This window comes from Rhinatrema bivittatum, chromosome 15, assembly GCF_901001135.1.
Source record: "Rhinatrema bivittatum chromosome 15, aRhiBiv1.1, whole genome shotgun sequence".
Taxonomy (NCBI): Eukaryota; Metazoa; Chordata; class Amphibia; order Gymnophiona; family Rhinatrematidae; genus Rhinatrema; species Rhinatrema bivittatum.
Genome location: NC_042629.1, coordinates 77,698,145 through 77,713,740, shown reverse-complemented (window position 1 = coordinate 77,713,740; position 15,596 = coordinate 77,698,145). Strand labels below are relative to the sequence as shown.

At 43.9% G+C, this 15,596-nt stretch overlaps 1 protein-coding gene across 7 annotated transcripts in view; it reads left to right on the top strand.

Annotated features, from left to right (window-relative positions):
- The window catches only part of CLSTN1 (calsyntenin 1), a 100,021-nt gene that overhangs the window by 14,979 nt on the left and 69,446 nt on the right, over positions 1-15,596 (top strand). For 4 of the 7 annotated variants that reach the window (XM_029578767.1, XM_029578770.1, XM_029578766.1 and 1 more), the window contains exons 3-4: positions 6,242-6,271; positions 7,472-7,667. In XM_029578767.1, coding sequence (XP_029434627.1) covers positions 6,242-6,271; positions 7,472-7,667 — 226 coding nt within the window. The remainder of the gene's footprint in view (positions 1-6,241; positions 6,272-7,471; positions 7,668-15,596) is intronic. The other 3 variants (XM_029578768.1, XM_029578772.1, XM_029578769.1) reach the window with 1 other exon arrangement.

The following is a 15,596-nucleotide window of genomic DNA, read 5'->3' as shown; positions in this document are numbered from 1 at the left end:
AGAAGTTGAAGAGAACGAATTGAATTTTTAGGTAAACCAATATAAAGACTGTTACAGTAATCAATATGTGGAAAAATGATGGCCCGTACGACCATCAAAAAATCAGATTCATACAATAAATGTCGTAATCCAGCTAAAAGCCTCAACTTAAACCTATTTTAATTACAGAACTAATCTGCTTTAAATGACAAAGTTGAATCTATCAAAAAACCCAAACTCTTGATCAGCTTAGAGAGAGAAAAAGAAAAATTCTCAAATGATATAGTGTCGGAAACAGGTTGAGAATGGGGACGATGAATCAACAGCATAGATGTTTTACTAGTATTCAGAAGAAGCTGCTTATGTTTTAACCAACGCGTAATGGAATTCATACAGAAAGAGAGTAACTCAACTGTTTCAGACCAAGACTTCTGAACTTTTATGTAAAATTGGATATAGTCTGCATAGATTTTATACCCATCAGTGATGATGGCCAAAAGTTTAGCAATAGGAGCAAGATAAACATTGAACAACATCGCCGAAAGGGCGGAACCCTGTGGAACCCCCAATCTTTACCTGTTGTAGATCAGAAGACGAATTGTTAAATTTGATGATTTGAGAGAGATTAGACAAATAACTCTCAAACCATGCCAAAACTGACCCAGCAATTCCGCAGTCACGAAGACGGAATAGCAAGATTTGATGGTCAATCGAATCAAAAGCAGACGTTATATCCAATGAAACCAAAATAAACTGTTGTCTACTATCTAAACTACATTTAATAGAGTCAGTTAAGGAAATCAAAAGTAATTCTGTGCTTAAACCACGTCGAAAGCCAAATTGATGTGGACTCAAAATCTCATACTTCTTTATAAAAGAGGGAATCCTGGTGCACCCGTACTTGGACGATTGGTTGATTTGGGCAATGTCCATGGAATAGAGTCTCAGGTTGACCTCCTTGCTTCAGGAACTTGGTTGGATCGTAAACCTGGACAAAAGCAGTCTCAAATCCTCCCAGTCCTTGGAATATCTGGAAATCCAGTTCGACACCAAGCAGGCAAGGTCTTCAGACTACGCGGATAAGGATGTTGATGCCCCAAGTGCGTCTGATGAACACGATACGCCAGACTGTGTGGAGCTATCTTCACATCCTCTGGCAGCAACCCTTGAAGTATTGCAGTGGGCAAGGGCACACATGTGACCACTTCAACACTTCCTGGTGTTACATTGGGAACCCACTGTCTCAAGACTATTTGATTCACCTCCACTTTCTGATGGAAGTATGCTCTCTACTCCAGTGGTGGCTGCAGGAAACCCTCCGAACTGGCTGGTCCTCATGACAGACACGAGCCTCTGGGGCTGGGGAGCTCGCTGTCAGAAGCTGACGGCCCAGGGGCGATAGACCAGGGAAGAGGCCCTCTGGAATATAAACTGCCTGGAAGTCCGGGCAGTCAGATTGGTGTGTCTACAATTCAGCCACATACTCCAGGGTCAAGCGGTCCACGTAATGTTGGACAACACAACAATGGTAGCCTACATCAACCGCCAGGGTGGAACCAAGAGCCAGCACGTGTTGCAGAAGATAGATCTCCTTATGCAATGGGTGGAAATAAATCCACAGATGATCTCAGCCTCCCAATTCACAAGAAAAGACAGCATCAGAGCAGACATTTTCAGCAGGGAGAGTCTGGATCCAGGAGAGTGGGCGTTGTCGGCCAAAGCCTTTCAGCTGGTAGTAGTTTGCTGGGGTCTCCTGTCCATCGACCTGCTGGCTGCTTCTCACAATGCGAAGGTTCCCTGATTTTTCAGTCGCAGAAGAGATCAGTTGTCCCTGGGGATAAATGCACTCGTTCAGACCTGGCCGGATGAGGAGCTGCTATACACGTTCCCTCAGTGGCCCCTCCTGGACAGGCTCATTCGCAGAATCGAACGCCAGAGGGGATTAGTCCTACTAGTTGCTCCAGGTTGGCCCAGGCGTCTGTGGTATGCGGAGACTCCTAGTGGAGACACACACACACCCCGCCCCCCCTCCCTCCCCGGCCTCCCACTGCAAAGGGACGTGCTACAGCAGGGACTGGTTCTTCACAAGGATCCGACTCTATTCTGTCTTATGGTCTGGCCCTTGAGAGGGCTCGCCTGATGAAGCGAGGATATTCGGCGGTAGTAACTGCCACCTTACTCTGCGCTTGGAAGTTCTCTATGTCCCTAGCGTATGTGCAGGTCTGGAGAGTGTTTGAGGCCTGGTGTGAGGAAAGCGGTGTTTCCCCTTGGATGGTCAAAATCCCACTACTTCTGGATTTTTTACAGGATGGCTTGAATAAAGGTTTGACCCTTGAAGGTCCAGGTAGCAGCACTCTCCTGTTTCAGGAGTGAGGTGAACGGAACCTGCCTGTCAGCTTATCCGGACATGGCCTGTTTTCTGAAAGGGGTGAAGCACCTCCGGCCAACCCTACAGTTGCTGATTCCCTTGTGGAATCTTAATCTAATATTGGAGATTTTGGCAGGGTCCTTTCGGCTGCTGTGCAGTCTTTCCTTGCATTTATTAACCCTGAAAATGGTGTTCCTGATGGCTACATGCTTGGCATGTTGCCTCTCTGAACTACAGGCATTGTCGTTTCGGGAACCGTTGCTTTGTGCCATTCCATCCTTCTTGCCCAAGATAGTCTCGGAATTTCATTTGAAGCAGTCCATTTTGTTGCCATCCCTAGATAAGCACAAGGATGTGGAAGAATACTGCCTCCGCCATTTGAATGTCAGTAGGCTTTTGGTGCGATATGTAGAAGTTTCAGAACCGGTCCAAAAAAGTGGTTTGTTCTTCATGGTGGAAAGAAGGAAGGCGAACCAGCTTCACGGGCTACCATAGCTTGCTGGATTAAGGAGATGGTCACAGGGGCCTATGTGGAGGTAGGAAAGCCATTACCCCTTCAGGTTAAAGCTCATTCCATTAGGGCTCAGGCGGTCTCATGGGCGGAAGCTGGAATGCTGTCTCCCATCGATATCTGCCGAGTGGCGACGTGGTGCTCCTTGCACACCACCTCCAGGTTCTATCGCCTAGTCGTTCAGGCCCTGGAGGATGCAGCCTTTGCAAGGGCGGTGTTAACCGGACCGTGGGCAGCCTCCCACCCTGATCAGGAGTTGCTTTTGTACATCCCATTGGTCCTGAGTCCATATGGATACACGCTAGGAAATGGAGAAATTACCTGATAATTTTGTTTTCTTTAGTGTAGACAGATGGACTCAGCATCCCGCCCACGGCTGCCCAAACACTGTACCAAGGATTTGCCCATGGAGTGGGTATCTATTCCAAGAGATTATGGGTAAGCTGTCATCCAGTCCCTAAATCAGGGCATCTATAATCTTACTGGGGTTCAATGTTTGTTTGAGTATAGTTACGGTTATCTGTTTTAATCAAGTTTTTTTGATAAGTCCACAGTGGCTTTTGAAGAGAATACTGGAGGGCTGAGGTCACTGCAGGGCTGTATCTAGGGTGACGTCAGCTTTGAAACCTGACTCTGTCTCCATCTGCTGACAGGGGAGCACATAACCCATTGGTCCTGAGTCCATCTGTTCTACAGTAAGGAAAATGAAATCGGGTAACTTCTTTCTCCAATCCAAGTAGCAGTGCTTTTCTTTCTTTTCCAAAGAGATATTGGCATATGAAGTTTTTGAAAGATTCTTCTACTTATCTTTTCCCATCTTTTTAAAAATCAAAGTGAATTAAGGGTTGCTATATGGACCCTTATCAGAACCCTAGGTAGGTACTTGCTCACAAACATGTAAAGGCCTTTTTAATATCAAAAGTGAAAAAAAAAAAGTAACCTGTTAGTCCAAATAAGAGGTCTATGAATAAGCCAAGAGAAGACAATTTGATAATTTGTGCAGCTCTGTTGGTATTGCTACTGCCAAGTCTATATGTTTGTGAACCATTTAAACTGGTTCCCGGAATGAATTTGATGGCATTCAAATTATGGAAGACCCTTAAATAGTGCTGCTTGTTGTTTTAAAACAAAGCCATCTCTGATTCCTTTTAACCCCTTTCCGGTCCACCCCAGTCAGTGAGCCTATTGTATTGTGTTTTCTCTTCCTGAAAGGGGTTAAAGCACATTATTGTAACCTGCCATCAAATAGTTCCTTCTGCAAAGTTATTAATGCATTTTACTTTTCTCCTTGTTAGCGTTTGAGAGGAAGCTGCTTGCATAACTTCCAAATATGTCTCCCATGTTCAGATCAGGAAATGTAAAGGCTACATACCTTGAATTCAGATGAGAGCAGACCATTGCTTTTTCTCTGCAAAAGGGAGCAAGTGGTGATGGGGAAGCTGAGTATTTCAATATTTTAAAAGGACTTTTGCCTTAACAAAACAAAACACCCTTTGACTGTCATTTTTCATTTTCAGTAGGTATTTTAATTCATGTAAGGATGGATTTAACTTGAGCTGATATGGAGGTTAGAATAGACCCTCCTTAACCAATCCATTTTTATAGCTTTTTTTAGCAGTCTTGGTGCATCAAACCATTCTGCTGCCCTTCTCAGTGACTGCAGAGATGTGCATATGCTGACATGCAGGGAGGTATAAGTGGCATGTACTGGAATAATTGATTTTGTAATGCAAGAGCTTTTTGTTTGATTCTCGCTGTGTGTACAGTGTCCCTGTGTTCATTTACAATGGTTAGAGAAAACGAAAAGCAATCTGAATAAGCTTCAGTGGTGGTCAGAGGTTGGGCAGAAGGGATTTAATGCCAAGAAGTTGAGTGTCATGCATTTTGGGTGCAGAAATCCAAAGTGGAGTTGTACGTGATTTGGGTGGGGGCAGTGAAAGTCTGATGTGCACAGACAGGAAGAGAGACCTCAGGGTGATAGTGTCTGGCAATGTGACAGGGCGGGATGCTGGGCTCCATAATCAGCAGGAAAAAGGAGGTGGTGATGCTCCTGTACAGGTCCTTGGTGAGGCCTCACCTGGAGTACTGTGTTCAGTTTTGGAGACAGGATGGAAGCAGTCCAGAGAGGGTGACAAAATGCACCAAATGAGCTATAAGATGAAACTGAAGAATCTAAATATGTAGACCCTGGAGCAAAGCAGGGACAAGGGGGATATGATAGACTTTTAAATAGCTGAAAAGTGGTGGTAATGCAAAGGAATCTGCAGAACAAGGGTTCATAATATGAAGCTGCAAGGGGGTGGGGTAGGAATCATTTTTACAGAAAAGGTGGCAGATGCGTTGAAGGTCTTTCCAGAAGAGCTGCTGAGGACAAAGACAGTAAAGAATACAAAGGTGCATTGGATAAACACAGGGGAGGGGGGTGTCCCATTGGCTGAAGGTTGGAGATGAAGAAAAAGGGTAACTTTTATGTTGAGTGGGTTAACCTGCGCAGAGCAGCAATTCATGCTAGGAATAAAATACTAAAAAAAAAAGAAACAAACTTGCTGAGCAAACTGCATTGACTACTTGGGTCTTTTTCTGCAGACATCACAACCTGAGTAATTAACTGCTTGCTTGCCTCTTATGACATGGACTTTCTTTGTTTTTAATGTTCACATTGCTTCTCCTACATGGGGCTTTCTGTACAGTGACTGATACGGAAGTGCCTTAATACAAGGGTAGGAATAGGTGCTTTTACAATAAACCTCATAAGGGAACATTCTGCCTTTATGTGAGAAGCCATCTAGTTGAAATGATGTGCGACAGCCTTGGGGAGCAGCGGACGATGCTTTCTAGTGACTTCAAATGATGGTAGGTTGCAGAAGATCAGATTCAGCTCCAGGGATGATTTGAATGGCTGGTAACAGGGTAATAAAGTTTTTGTCAATGATTTCCACATGTTTGTTGCTGGTTTTACTGAATCTTAGCTAATGACCATCCAAAAGCACATTAAACCCATTTGATCAAAGCACTTTAGTGTTTCAATGTATTTTCATGTTTGGAGGCACGTAGGGTTGTTTAATAGTGCAAGATAAAATAAAACGGCCACTATAGAATCCCTGTTAACTCATTTTCATCCATTTAGCCTATGAATCGCACAAAATTAAATTGGAAGTAATGAGAAGCAGATTTAGTGAGAATCTTTATTATTTTCCCCCACATTTATATAATCAGCAAATGCTCTGTTTCGAAATTACCAAGGGAAGCACAAACATGATTTAATGTGTGAACTTCCAATATGAAAAGAGAATTGTCCAAAGCTGTCCATGTAATCTGATTCTCTGCCTCCCTCTCCAGTCTTTCCTGTATAACTGACTTGGGTTTATCTTTTCTCCCTTTAGAGAGTTTTGAGGTGACCTTCACCAAAGAAGGTGATAAAGGGTTCTTTCTATCCCTTGTTTGACTATTAACCCACTAACTTTGGTTATGAAATGGGGAATCAGCACTTAAACAGAAGATCCTGTCATGCTCTCTCTACCCCAGTTTATTTACATTTTCCAGTAAATATTGATGGAAATGGTTATGTGAGCAAAACCCTTGGTTAGAAATATCTACAGATCGGACATCCATTTGAACTCTTCTGCTGTCGGCATACCACATGCTAGGCTTGAGGATATTCATCTTTTCTAGCTAGCAGCAGTTTTTCTTAGAAAGTCTGGCTTTTTATGAACCAGTCTCTTATTCCTTGTGCTAAAAGGATATTTTACAGGGCAAGTTTTACTGATGTCATTCTACTTCAAAGTTGTTTGTAAATTGGCTTAGAAAGTGTTCAGGAATATAAACTCCATCTAATCCCCAATCCATGGAATGGGCTCCAAACTATATCTTTTTTTACATTTTGCCTTTTCTGGTGGATGCAGGTGTGGCAGAGTGGAAGTATCTTATTATAGGGTATATTCATAACTGAATTATATTGTTAGACATTTTGGCCTGAATGGTTAGTAAATAAAGCCCGGTGTGTGTTAGATTGTTAGGAGCACAAGTCAGTACAGAGAGGCTCCATGGGATGTGTTGGGTGCTGTTGAAATGGATGCCTGAGAAGTTGCTATTTCTAACTTTCTCATTTAGTAGTTTGTTTTTGGTTCCCTAATTCTTGCCAGGTACATTGCACAGGAAGACTTTGCCTTTCTTGCTGCTTTTTTTTTGACAATGTCTCTAATTATGGTGCTCAACCTCACACCTGAAGTTTTATCTTCTTTCATCTGGTAACATTGCATTTTAACCTTTCCATTCCGGTCAAATTAAAATAAGTGCCCAGCTCTTCCAATAGATTGGCCATGGCTTTCTATTCAGATGATCCTTTTTACTGAAGTACTCCTGTGAAATGCCTGGCTACATTTCTCTCTTTGTACTCCTGCATGAATGGATGCAAATGTAAATCTGCTTGGAAGGCAGACGTATGCTTTGTTTTACTAAAGCTCCCGGACCTCGCCCATTATTAAAGCATAATGCTCTTGCTTTGCCCACAGACCTTCACAAGCTCTGGCTGCGAAATACAGTAATTTACTTATTAGAGAGCAATCTGTCTCTTTGTTTCAGATTCTAACCTATTTGCTGTTGAATCTCTTTAGGTGAGATTTGTGAATTTAAAATTCATGGACAGAATATCCCTTTTGAAGCCCTGGTAGTAGATAAATCCACTGGTGAGGGAATAATCCGCTCTAAAGAGAAACTTGACTGTGAACTGCAGAAGGATTACACGTTTACCATCCAGGCTTATGACTGTGGCAAAGGGCCCGATGGAGACAATATGAAGAAATCCCACAAGTAAGGATTATATAGAAGGTCTAAGGAAAATTCTCTTGACATGGGTGAGGGAATATGAAACTTTTTTATAGTAAATTTTATCTAAAAAATTGTCATTGAAAATAATTTGACCAACTGAATAAACTTTTTGCTTTCAGCAAATTGTAAAGCTAGAGGCATTCAACTCTTGTTCTAAAGGGGCCACAAGCAGGACTGGTTTTCAGGATATCCATAATGAATATTCATGAAGTGTATTTGTATACATTAGTCTACAAGAGATTAATTTGCATATTTTGGTTACTTTGAAAACCAGATTAGTGTGTGGCTTTCAAGGACTGGCGTTACTGGCTTATCCTAACCTTTATGGCCATCTGTTTCCAAACAGATTTTCCTCAGCAGCCATGATATGAGTTCTTAAAACAGATATTAAGGCTGACCACAATTAATCTTGAATACTGATTTTGATTATTCATACCTTCTGTTTTTGTTCGTCATGGGATTCTTCAAAAGGTGCCTGCTATTGTGAATGGGGGTAGCTTGTTTCCAGTCTGACACCAGTCCACTTGGATATTCAGAATATGCCTCAATATGTATAACAGATTTGCATGCACACTGCTTCAGTTATGCACAAATCTATCTTGTGCATATTCATTGGGAATATTCTGAAAACCCAAGCTAAGGTTGCCCACCACTGCTTTGAAGCAGTTTAGGGCAGATTTGGGCGTGGGTTGCAGGCACAGGTTCCAGTATGTTAAATAAAAGCTGTTGGTGCACTATGGTATGACTCGCCAGTGTTTCCTTTTAAGCAAACTTGACTCTTAAAGTTTTCAGTATAATGTGGTTAAGCCATAGTGAGAAGACGGTTATTAAAAAAAAAAAAAAAAAAAAAATCCAAAGACGAAAAACAGTCTGAGCCAAACAATCTCACAAAGTCAGCAGAAATAAAGAGGGAGATCTTTTGCACCCTACAAAGATTTAAGATAGAGGTAACAGTTTAAATAATATTTTTGTAAAATAGCTGAATAATTACACACTTACAAGAAGGGAAAAATCCATACTTGATTAGACTATCTTCAGAGTCATTAACATTTTTGTGATGCATGCAAAACAAATCCCAAATCAACGAGAGAACCTGTGGGAAACATCAGGTCATAGATTTTTGCCAATACCAGATTTTCAGAAAGAGACGAGAAAGTAGCTTAGTGGTTAGGACAGCATTGTGAGAATGGCAGACACTGCCGCTCCTTGTGTCCTTGGGCCCAGTCACTTCCACATCCATTGCCCCAGCTTCAATCTACTAAGCATTTCCCCATAGACCCAAAATGGAAAAAACCTTTAATAAAAAGGCTCCTTAGATTGTAAATCTTCTGGAGTCAGGGAAATACATGCAGGGAACTCATCTTGAGCAAACTCTCTCTTAATAATGAAATGATTTATAGCAATGATTCTCAACTATATTTGTCAGGGCAAGCCTGACAGATGATGCTCACATGCGTGACCCACTGAACACATGATTGTTATAGGGCTAAATATAAACATATATTCTGCACCCACAGGAACCCCCCTACTCCTCTACCCAACAATAAGTGAGTGTAAGATTTTTCTGTACAACTCAATACATAAAGATTTTCTGATTCTGTTCTTTTAGTAAAAACACCCAAACTCCCTCTACTACCAGGCACAGTGTAAAATAATACAAAACATGGAAGAAAAAACAGCACGTCACAAACCTGCTATACCATACCAGCATTAACTTCAAGGACTCAAACAGAATTGTCCTACCTATGAAATGACAGCAGTGCAGCACCAATACATGTCCTATTGAGAAAACAAAACAAATAAGACTGATATAAATCCCTACATGCTAGTAAAATATCTCACCTCTGTCAAGCACACAGAACAGCCTTCAACTACAGAATAAAAACCACAAATTACAAATGCGGAGAAAAAACTGGAATGGAAACCCCAGGAAGCCACTCTGTATGCAGTACAAAGCTGGAGAACTAGCAGCAGAAATACATTTCCTCTTATACTATAAGCAAAGTAAAAAGAGATGCACTTTCCCAAAACTGACTTTTGCATATCATCTTCCACTTCTCCCAACTACATCAGTTATCTTCTTTCACACTCATACCCCGTCCAGCATTCCCAACTGTACCCTACATCCACTTCCCCGTGCCCCTTCCTCTCCTTTCTCTGTCACTGCCCAGCATACTTATAACCCCTTGTTTCCCACCTCTTCCTGCACAGTAGACCCCACAACCCCTCTCTCCATCTGTGCTTGCCCAGCAGCTCCATCTTCTTTCTCTACACTTTCCTACCCAGTGTACTCGAAATGAGTGTGTATAGGTGGTGAGTTGTCTGATTGGATTCCCGTTTCGAGTGGGGTCCCTCAGGGTTCTATTTTGACACTCTCTTTAATATTTACATGAGGCCTCTTTGCTGTCTATTAGATGACTTTCAGGTCCCTTTTAAGATGTATGCAGACTATTTGCAATTATATTTTATTATAAATGGTGATCTTCGCTTGACTATTAAAATTGATACCTGCGTGCAGGCAATTAGTAACTGGATGGAAAATAATCATTTGATCTTAAATTTACAGAAGACTAAATTTGTTTTTCAAAGCAAACTGAGTTTTTGAATACCCATAATAAGAACATAAGAAATTGCCATGCAGGGTGAGACCAAGTGTCCATCAAGCCTAGCATCCTGTTTCCAACAGAGGCCAAACCAGGCCACAAGAACCTGGCAAGTACCCAAACACCAAGAAGATCCCATGCTACTAATGCCAGTAATAGCAGAGGCCATTCCCTAAGTCAGCTTGATCGATAGTAGTGAATGGACTTCTCCAAGAACTTATCCAAATCTTTTTTGAACCCAGCTACACTAACTGCACTAACCACATCCTCTGGCAACAAATTCCAGAGCTTTATTGTGCGTTGAGTGAAAAAGAATTTTCTCCGATTAGTCTTAAATGTGCTACTTGCTAACTTCACGGAATGCCCCCTAGTCCTTCTATTATCCAAAAGAGTAAATAACAGATTCACATCTACTCATTCAAGACCTCTCATGATTTTAAAGACCGCTATCATATCCCCCCTCAGCTGTGTCTTCTCCACCTGATTCTTTGTGCTTCTAGACAGGGAGGGATGGGGAAAAACACTTCTCTTCTACCTCTCCCAGTCTAGCAGCATCAGATCCTCTCTTCCTCCCATACCTGCCTAGTAGCACCTATATTTTCTCATTCTCTTGGCTTCCATTCAGCAGAAAAGTCTCTAATCAAGTTCAGGTTTTCCCTCCCTCCCTCACCGGCAGCAGATGAGGGCAAAAAACATTGGGGAGAGGGGAAAAGGAAGAGGCAGCAGCAGAATTTGGCAGTGGATTTATGTATGTAGAGAACTTGCCTTTCTCCCTCGTGCTCCTACTGTTTCTATCACTTCCAGGTCTCCTAGGTTGAAGAGAGCATCAGCAGCATCACTCCAGACTCTCAGAAAGAGAAGATAAAACTGGAGTCCCACCAAGCCCAGAAGAGCAAAAAATGACAATATCTTGCTCTGAGCTGGATGAAGGAAGAGAGAATAGTCTTCCAATGGGCTAGGAAGAGGAGAGCCAGCCTTCTGTTAGGCCCAACATAGAGGAAGGTGGTGGACTTCCTCCCAGGCTGAAGAGAGAGCAGCCTCCTGTGTCCTCATGATACACTATTAGGGACCTCATGATTCAGCAGTGGTTCTCAACACGCCTGTTGAGAACCACTGGTCTATAGAATGCCTTTCAGTTTTCATAGGATTCAGAATCTCATAGTAATGATCTGTTCATGTGGGAGTCCCATAGATCTTCTTTCTCATCTATTGTTGGTAACCCATAAAATATGTATCATATTCACTAATAACCAAACTGGTATCTGTGATCCCCCTACAAGTCAGAGTTCAGCTCAGTAAGATAATTGTAATTCTGCTGAGACCAGTTTCCTAAACTTGCTAAATTACTGAATGGCCTTTTTCAGAATAAGTGCCAGAAAAAGCATCAAGTTGATATAGAACAGTTCTAAACCCCATTTTCCTATTGTGTTGCCAGATGGAATCAGGACCAATGCTCCCCTACCAGCAGAAAGACAGGTTGCAAAGCTGACGTCCCCATACATACACCCCTGCAGTCACCTCAGCTCTCCAGTATTCTCTGTCTCAGCAGATGGTGGATGTACCGTCCCTATGGGGATTGCTGTACTTTTTGGAAGGAAAAATCCTACATTCTAAATTGAAGAAAATTGGGCCCCGCTCTCCTGCGGTGATACCTAAAGGTCCCTTCCCCAGTTGAGAATTCCTGAGGTGATTTCTGAGGTCCTTGGTCTGGTAGCCAATTCTGGGGGTGGACTTTACTGCTTAGGGAGCAGGTGCAGGTAGCCGAGCATGACTGTGATGGCTAAAGCCTTCTCCCCCCACAGCCAGAGACCATCTCTGTACTCAGCCGGTAAGCGCTGAGTCCAGGTAAATAAAGGAAGATTTATCTCCTGGTTCAGAGACTATTAGAGGGAGTTTAGGTAGGACTCCCCTCAGTCTCCGTGCTCTGCATGCCGTACTGACATCGTTCCCACTTCTGTTGGGGGTAAGGGGAATTGGGCTTCCGAGTGAGTTGAGCAACCCTCGTTGGGCTAGGCTCTGCTGTAGACTGGATTGGGACACCATGTGGTAGGCCACGGCAATGCCATCTTGTACATGTTTGTGTGCCATTTTGCCCTCCATAGGACATCTGCTCTGCACACGTGCTATGCACGTAACGTCAGGCGTGTCCCTACACGCACATCTTTTAAAGCATGCGATACAGGAAAAGCTGTGTGCATGGGCTGTGCGTGCACCTTGCTGCGCCCTGCCCGGACACTTGAAATTTAAATGCATACATTTTTAAGCACGAGTCGAGAGCACATAATTACTACTGCCAAGCAAGAAACCTAAGCGCCTTGCTCTCTGCAATGCTTGCCATATTAGAGCCTCACAGTCAGACCTGGTCTCCAACTTATGTCGGCACTGTGAGAAAGCCCAAGGAGAATTGGCCTCCTCAGACTTTGCTAAGCCAGGCTCCTTCCATTCGGATGACTAGTTGGTCACTGCCTTAACTAGAAGTACGCCGGACCTCCATATTCCTTTGAATGGGACATCTGTGGGAGAGGGAAATTCAGTTGGTCCCACCCCAGTGCCTCCTGAATTAGGTATGGACCCAGCTGCCTTTTCCAGGGTGGAGTTTTTCCAGGGGCTACATGCCTTCGTACAGGCGCAGTCTATTGCCTCACTTGTCCCTGTCTGGACGGAACCTCAGCTGGTGTCCCCTTCCTATCCCATTCCTACTGGCAGACTCCGAGGTATGCCTCTCCTTAACAAGTGTATCCCTGGCAGGGACCTGGATGACATGGACGAAGAAGAGGATCCTGATTCCATGGAAGACAGAGAAATCCCCCCCTAGGTTGGAACCGTATCTGACTATTACGGTTCTTTCATAGAGACTAATTGCTGGCCCTGGTTTCCCAGATACTGGAAGTTCCTGGGGTGGACTCTATGATGGAACCAAAGAAGGATCCCATTCTGATTTCCCTGCAGAAAGCCTCTTGCTTCTTTCTAGTGATGGACACTATCCAGGAGTTGATTAATCTGGAATGGTATGTCCCAGAAGAAAGTTTTAAAGGGAGCAGGGCATTGGAAGCTCTATACCCTCTGGACCCAGCAGTAACAACATTTTTTATTTCCCTAAAGTGGACGCACTGGTCTGTGCAGGCTCTGAGCGAACAACTATCCCAGTGGAGGGAGGAGCGGCCTTAAAAGATGTGCATGATAGCTGGATAAAGTCTATCCTTAAACAAGCTTTTGATGCTGTAGCAATGACCTTACAGATCACTTTTTGTTGTGCTCTGGTGGCTTGTTTGTGTCTTCTTCTCTCTTAGGAGGCTCTGATTTAGTCCGTACTTTGGCCAGAGGCGTGGCCTCAGTGGTGGCAGCCAGATGACAGCTGTGGTTGCCGAACTAGTCAGCTGACACAACCGCCAAAGCTAATCTTAAAAAATGCCCTTTTAAAGGATCACTGCTATTCGGAGCAAGTTGGAAAAGCTGACCAGTAAATGGGGCGAATCTTCAGTTCCCCGGTTACCAGAAGATAAAAGGAAGCAACTACAGTGCCCCTCGCCTATAAGGGGTTGTTCCAGGGGGTCCTAGCATTTTCACCCCTACAGAAACTCTACATTTCAGAGGTCTCGACCCCTTGGAAGGTCCCGATGTTTTCGTACCCTGCAGCTCAGGAGAGGGGCAGGTTTGGATTCAGGCTCGTCCCGAATTACCCCAATGAAATTTTATTGACCCACCTTTTGGGGCGAGGAGATGGGGGTAGTCTGTCTTTCTCTTACCAATGGTGGGTCGAGATTACTTTGGACAAATGGGTACTGGAAGTCATATGAGAAGGATATGCACTGGAATTCCACAGCACTCCTTGGGATTTATTCATGATGTCTCCTTGCCTCTCCCAGCACAAGAAGCAGGCAGTGGAGATTACACTTCTAAGACTCTTCAGGATGAGGGTTGTGATCAAAGTACCTACGCCCTATGAAAATACAGGGCATTAACCCATATATTTTGCCGTACCCAAGAAGGAAAATTCCTTTCACCCCATCCTGGACCTCAAGACTGTCAACAATCACCTGCAAGTGACTCATTTTCGCATGAAGACCTTGCGTTCCATAATGGCCGTACAACCAGGAGAGTTCTTAACCTCCCTGAACTATCCGAGGCCTACCTACATATTCCAATCCAACGGGATCACAGTTTCCTACATTTTGCGGTGCTGGATCATGATTTTCAGTTTCGGGTGCTTGCCTTTGGCTTAGCCATTGCCCCCAGAACCTTTTCCAAGATTATGGTGGTCTTGACAGCAGCGTTGAGAAGGATGGGATCCTGGTGCACCCATACTTGGATTGTTGGCTGATCTGGGCCAAGTCTGTGTAAGAGAGCCTCCTGGTGACCAACAAGGTGATCTCCTTGTTGGAAAGCTTTATTTCCCAACTGAGTTTCTCTAAGAGCAGCCTCAAGCCTTCCCAGTCCTTGGAGTATCTGGGAGTCCGGTTCGAAACCAGGCAAGTCAAGGTCTTTTCTTCTGTCCACAAGGATATAGAAGTTGATGTACCAGGTGCGTCAGTTCGTGAACATGGTACGCCTGATGGTGTGGAGCTATCTCCAAGTTCTCTGTTTGATGGCAGCAACCCTGGAAGTAATGCCATGGGCGAGGGCACACATGCGTCCTTTTCAACGCTCATTGCTATCATGTTGGAACCCACAGTCTCAAGATTATTTGATTCGTCTCCACTTACCGAGGGGAGTCTGCTGTCACCTCCAGTGGTTGTTATAGGAAGCTCATGTGAGCAAGGGTGTGTTCCTGTCCTCCCCAAACTGGCTGGTTCTCACAACAGATGCAAGTCTCCGGAGCTGGGAAGCTCACTGTCAGGTACTGATGACTCAGGGATGTTGGACAGAAGAAGTGGCCCTCTGGAACATCAATCACCTGGAAGCCCGGACAGTCAGATTGGCATGTTTACAGTTCAGCAACAGACTCCAGAGCCAGGCAGTCCACATTATGTTGTACAATGCAACAACGGTGGCCTCATCAATTGTTAGGGTGGAACCAAGAGCCAGCAAGTGTCACAGTAGATGTACTTCCGCGCACTCCATAAGGAGGTCTATCTACAGATGATCTCAGCCTCGCACATCGCAGGAAAAGACGTCAGAGCAGATTTTGTAAGCAGCAAGAGTCTGGATCCAGGAAAGTGGGAATTGACGGCCAAAGCATTTCAACTGATGATAGTTGGGGCCTCCCGACAATTGACCTGCTGGCCGCATCAATGCAAAGGTTCCTTGATTCTTCAGTTGCAGAAGAGATCCGTGGTCCCTGCAAGTTTATTTATTTATTTAACTTTTT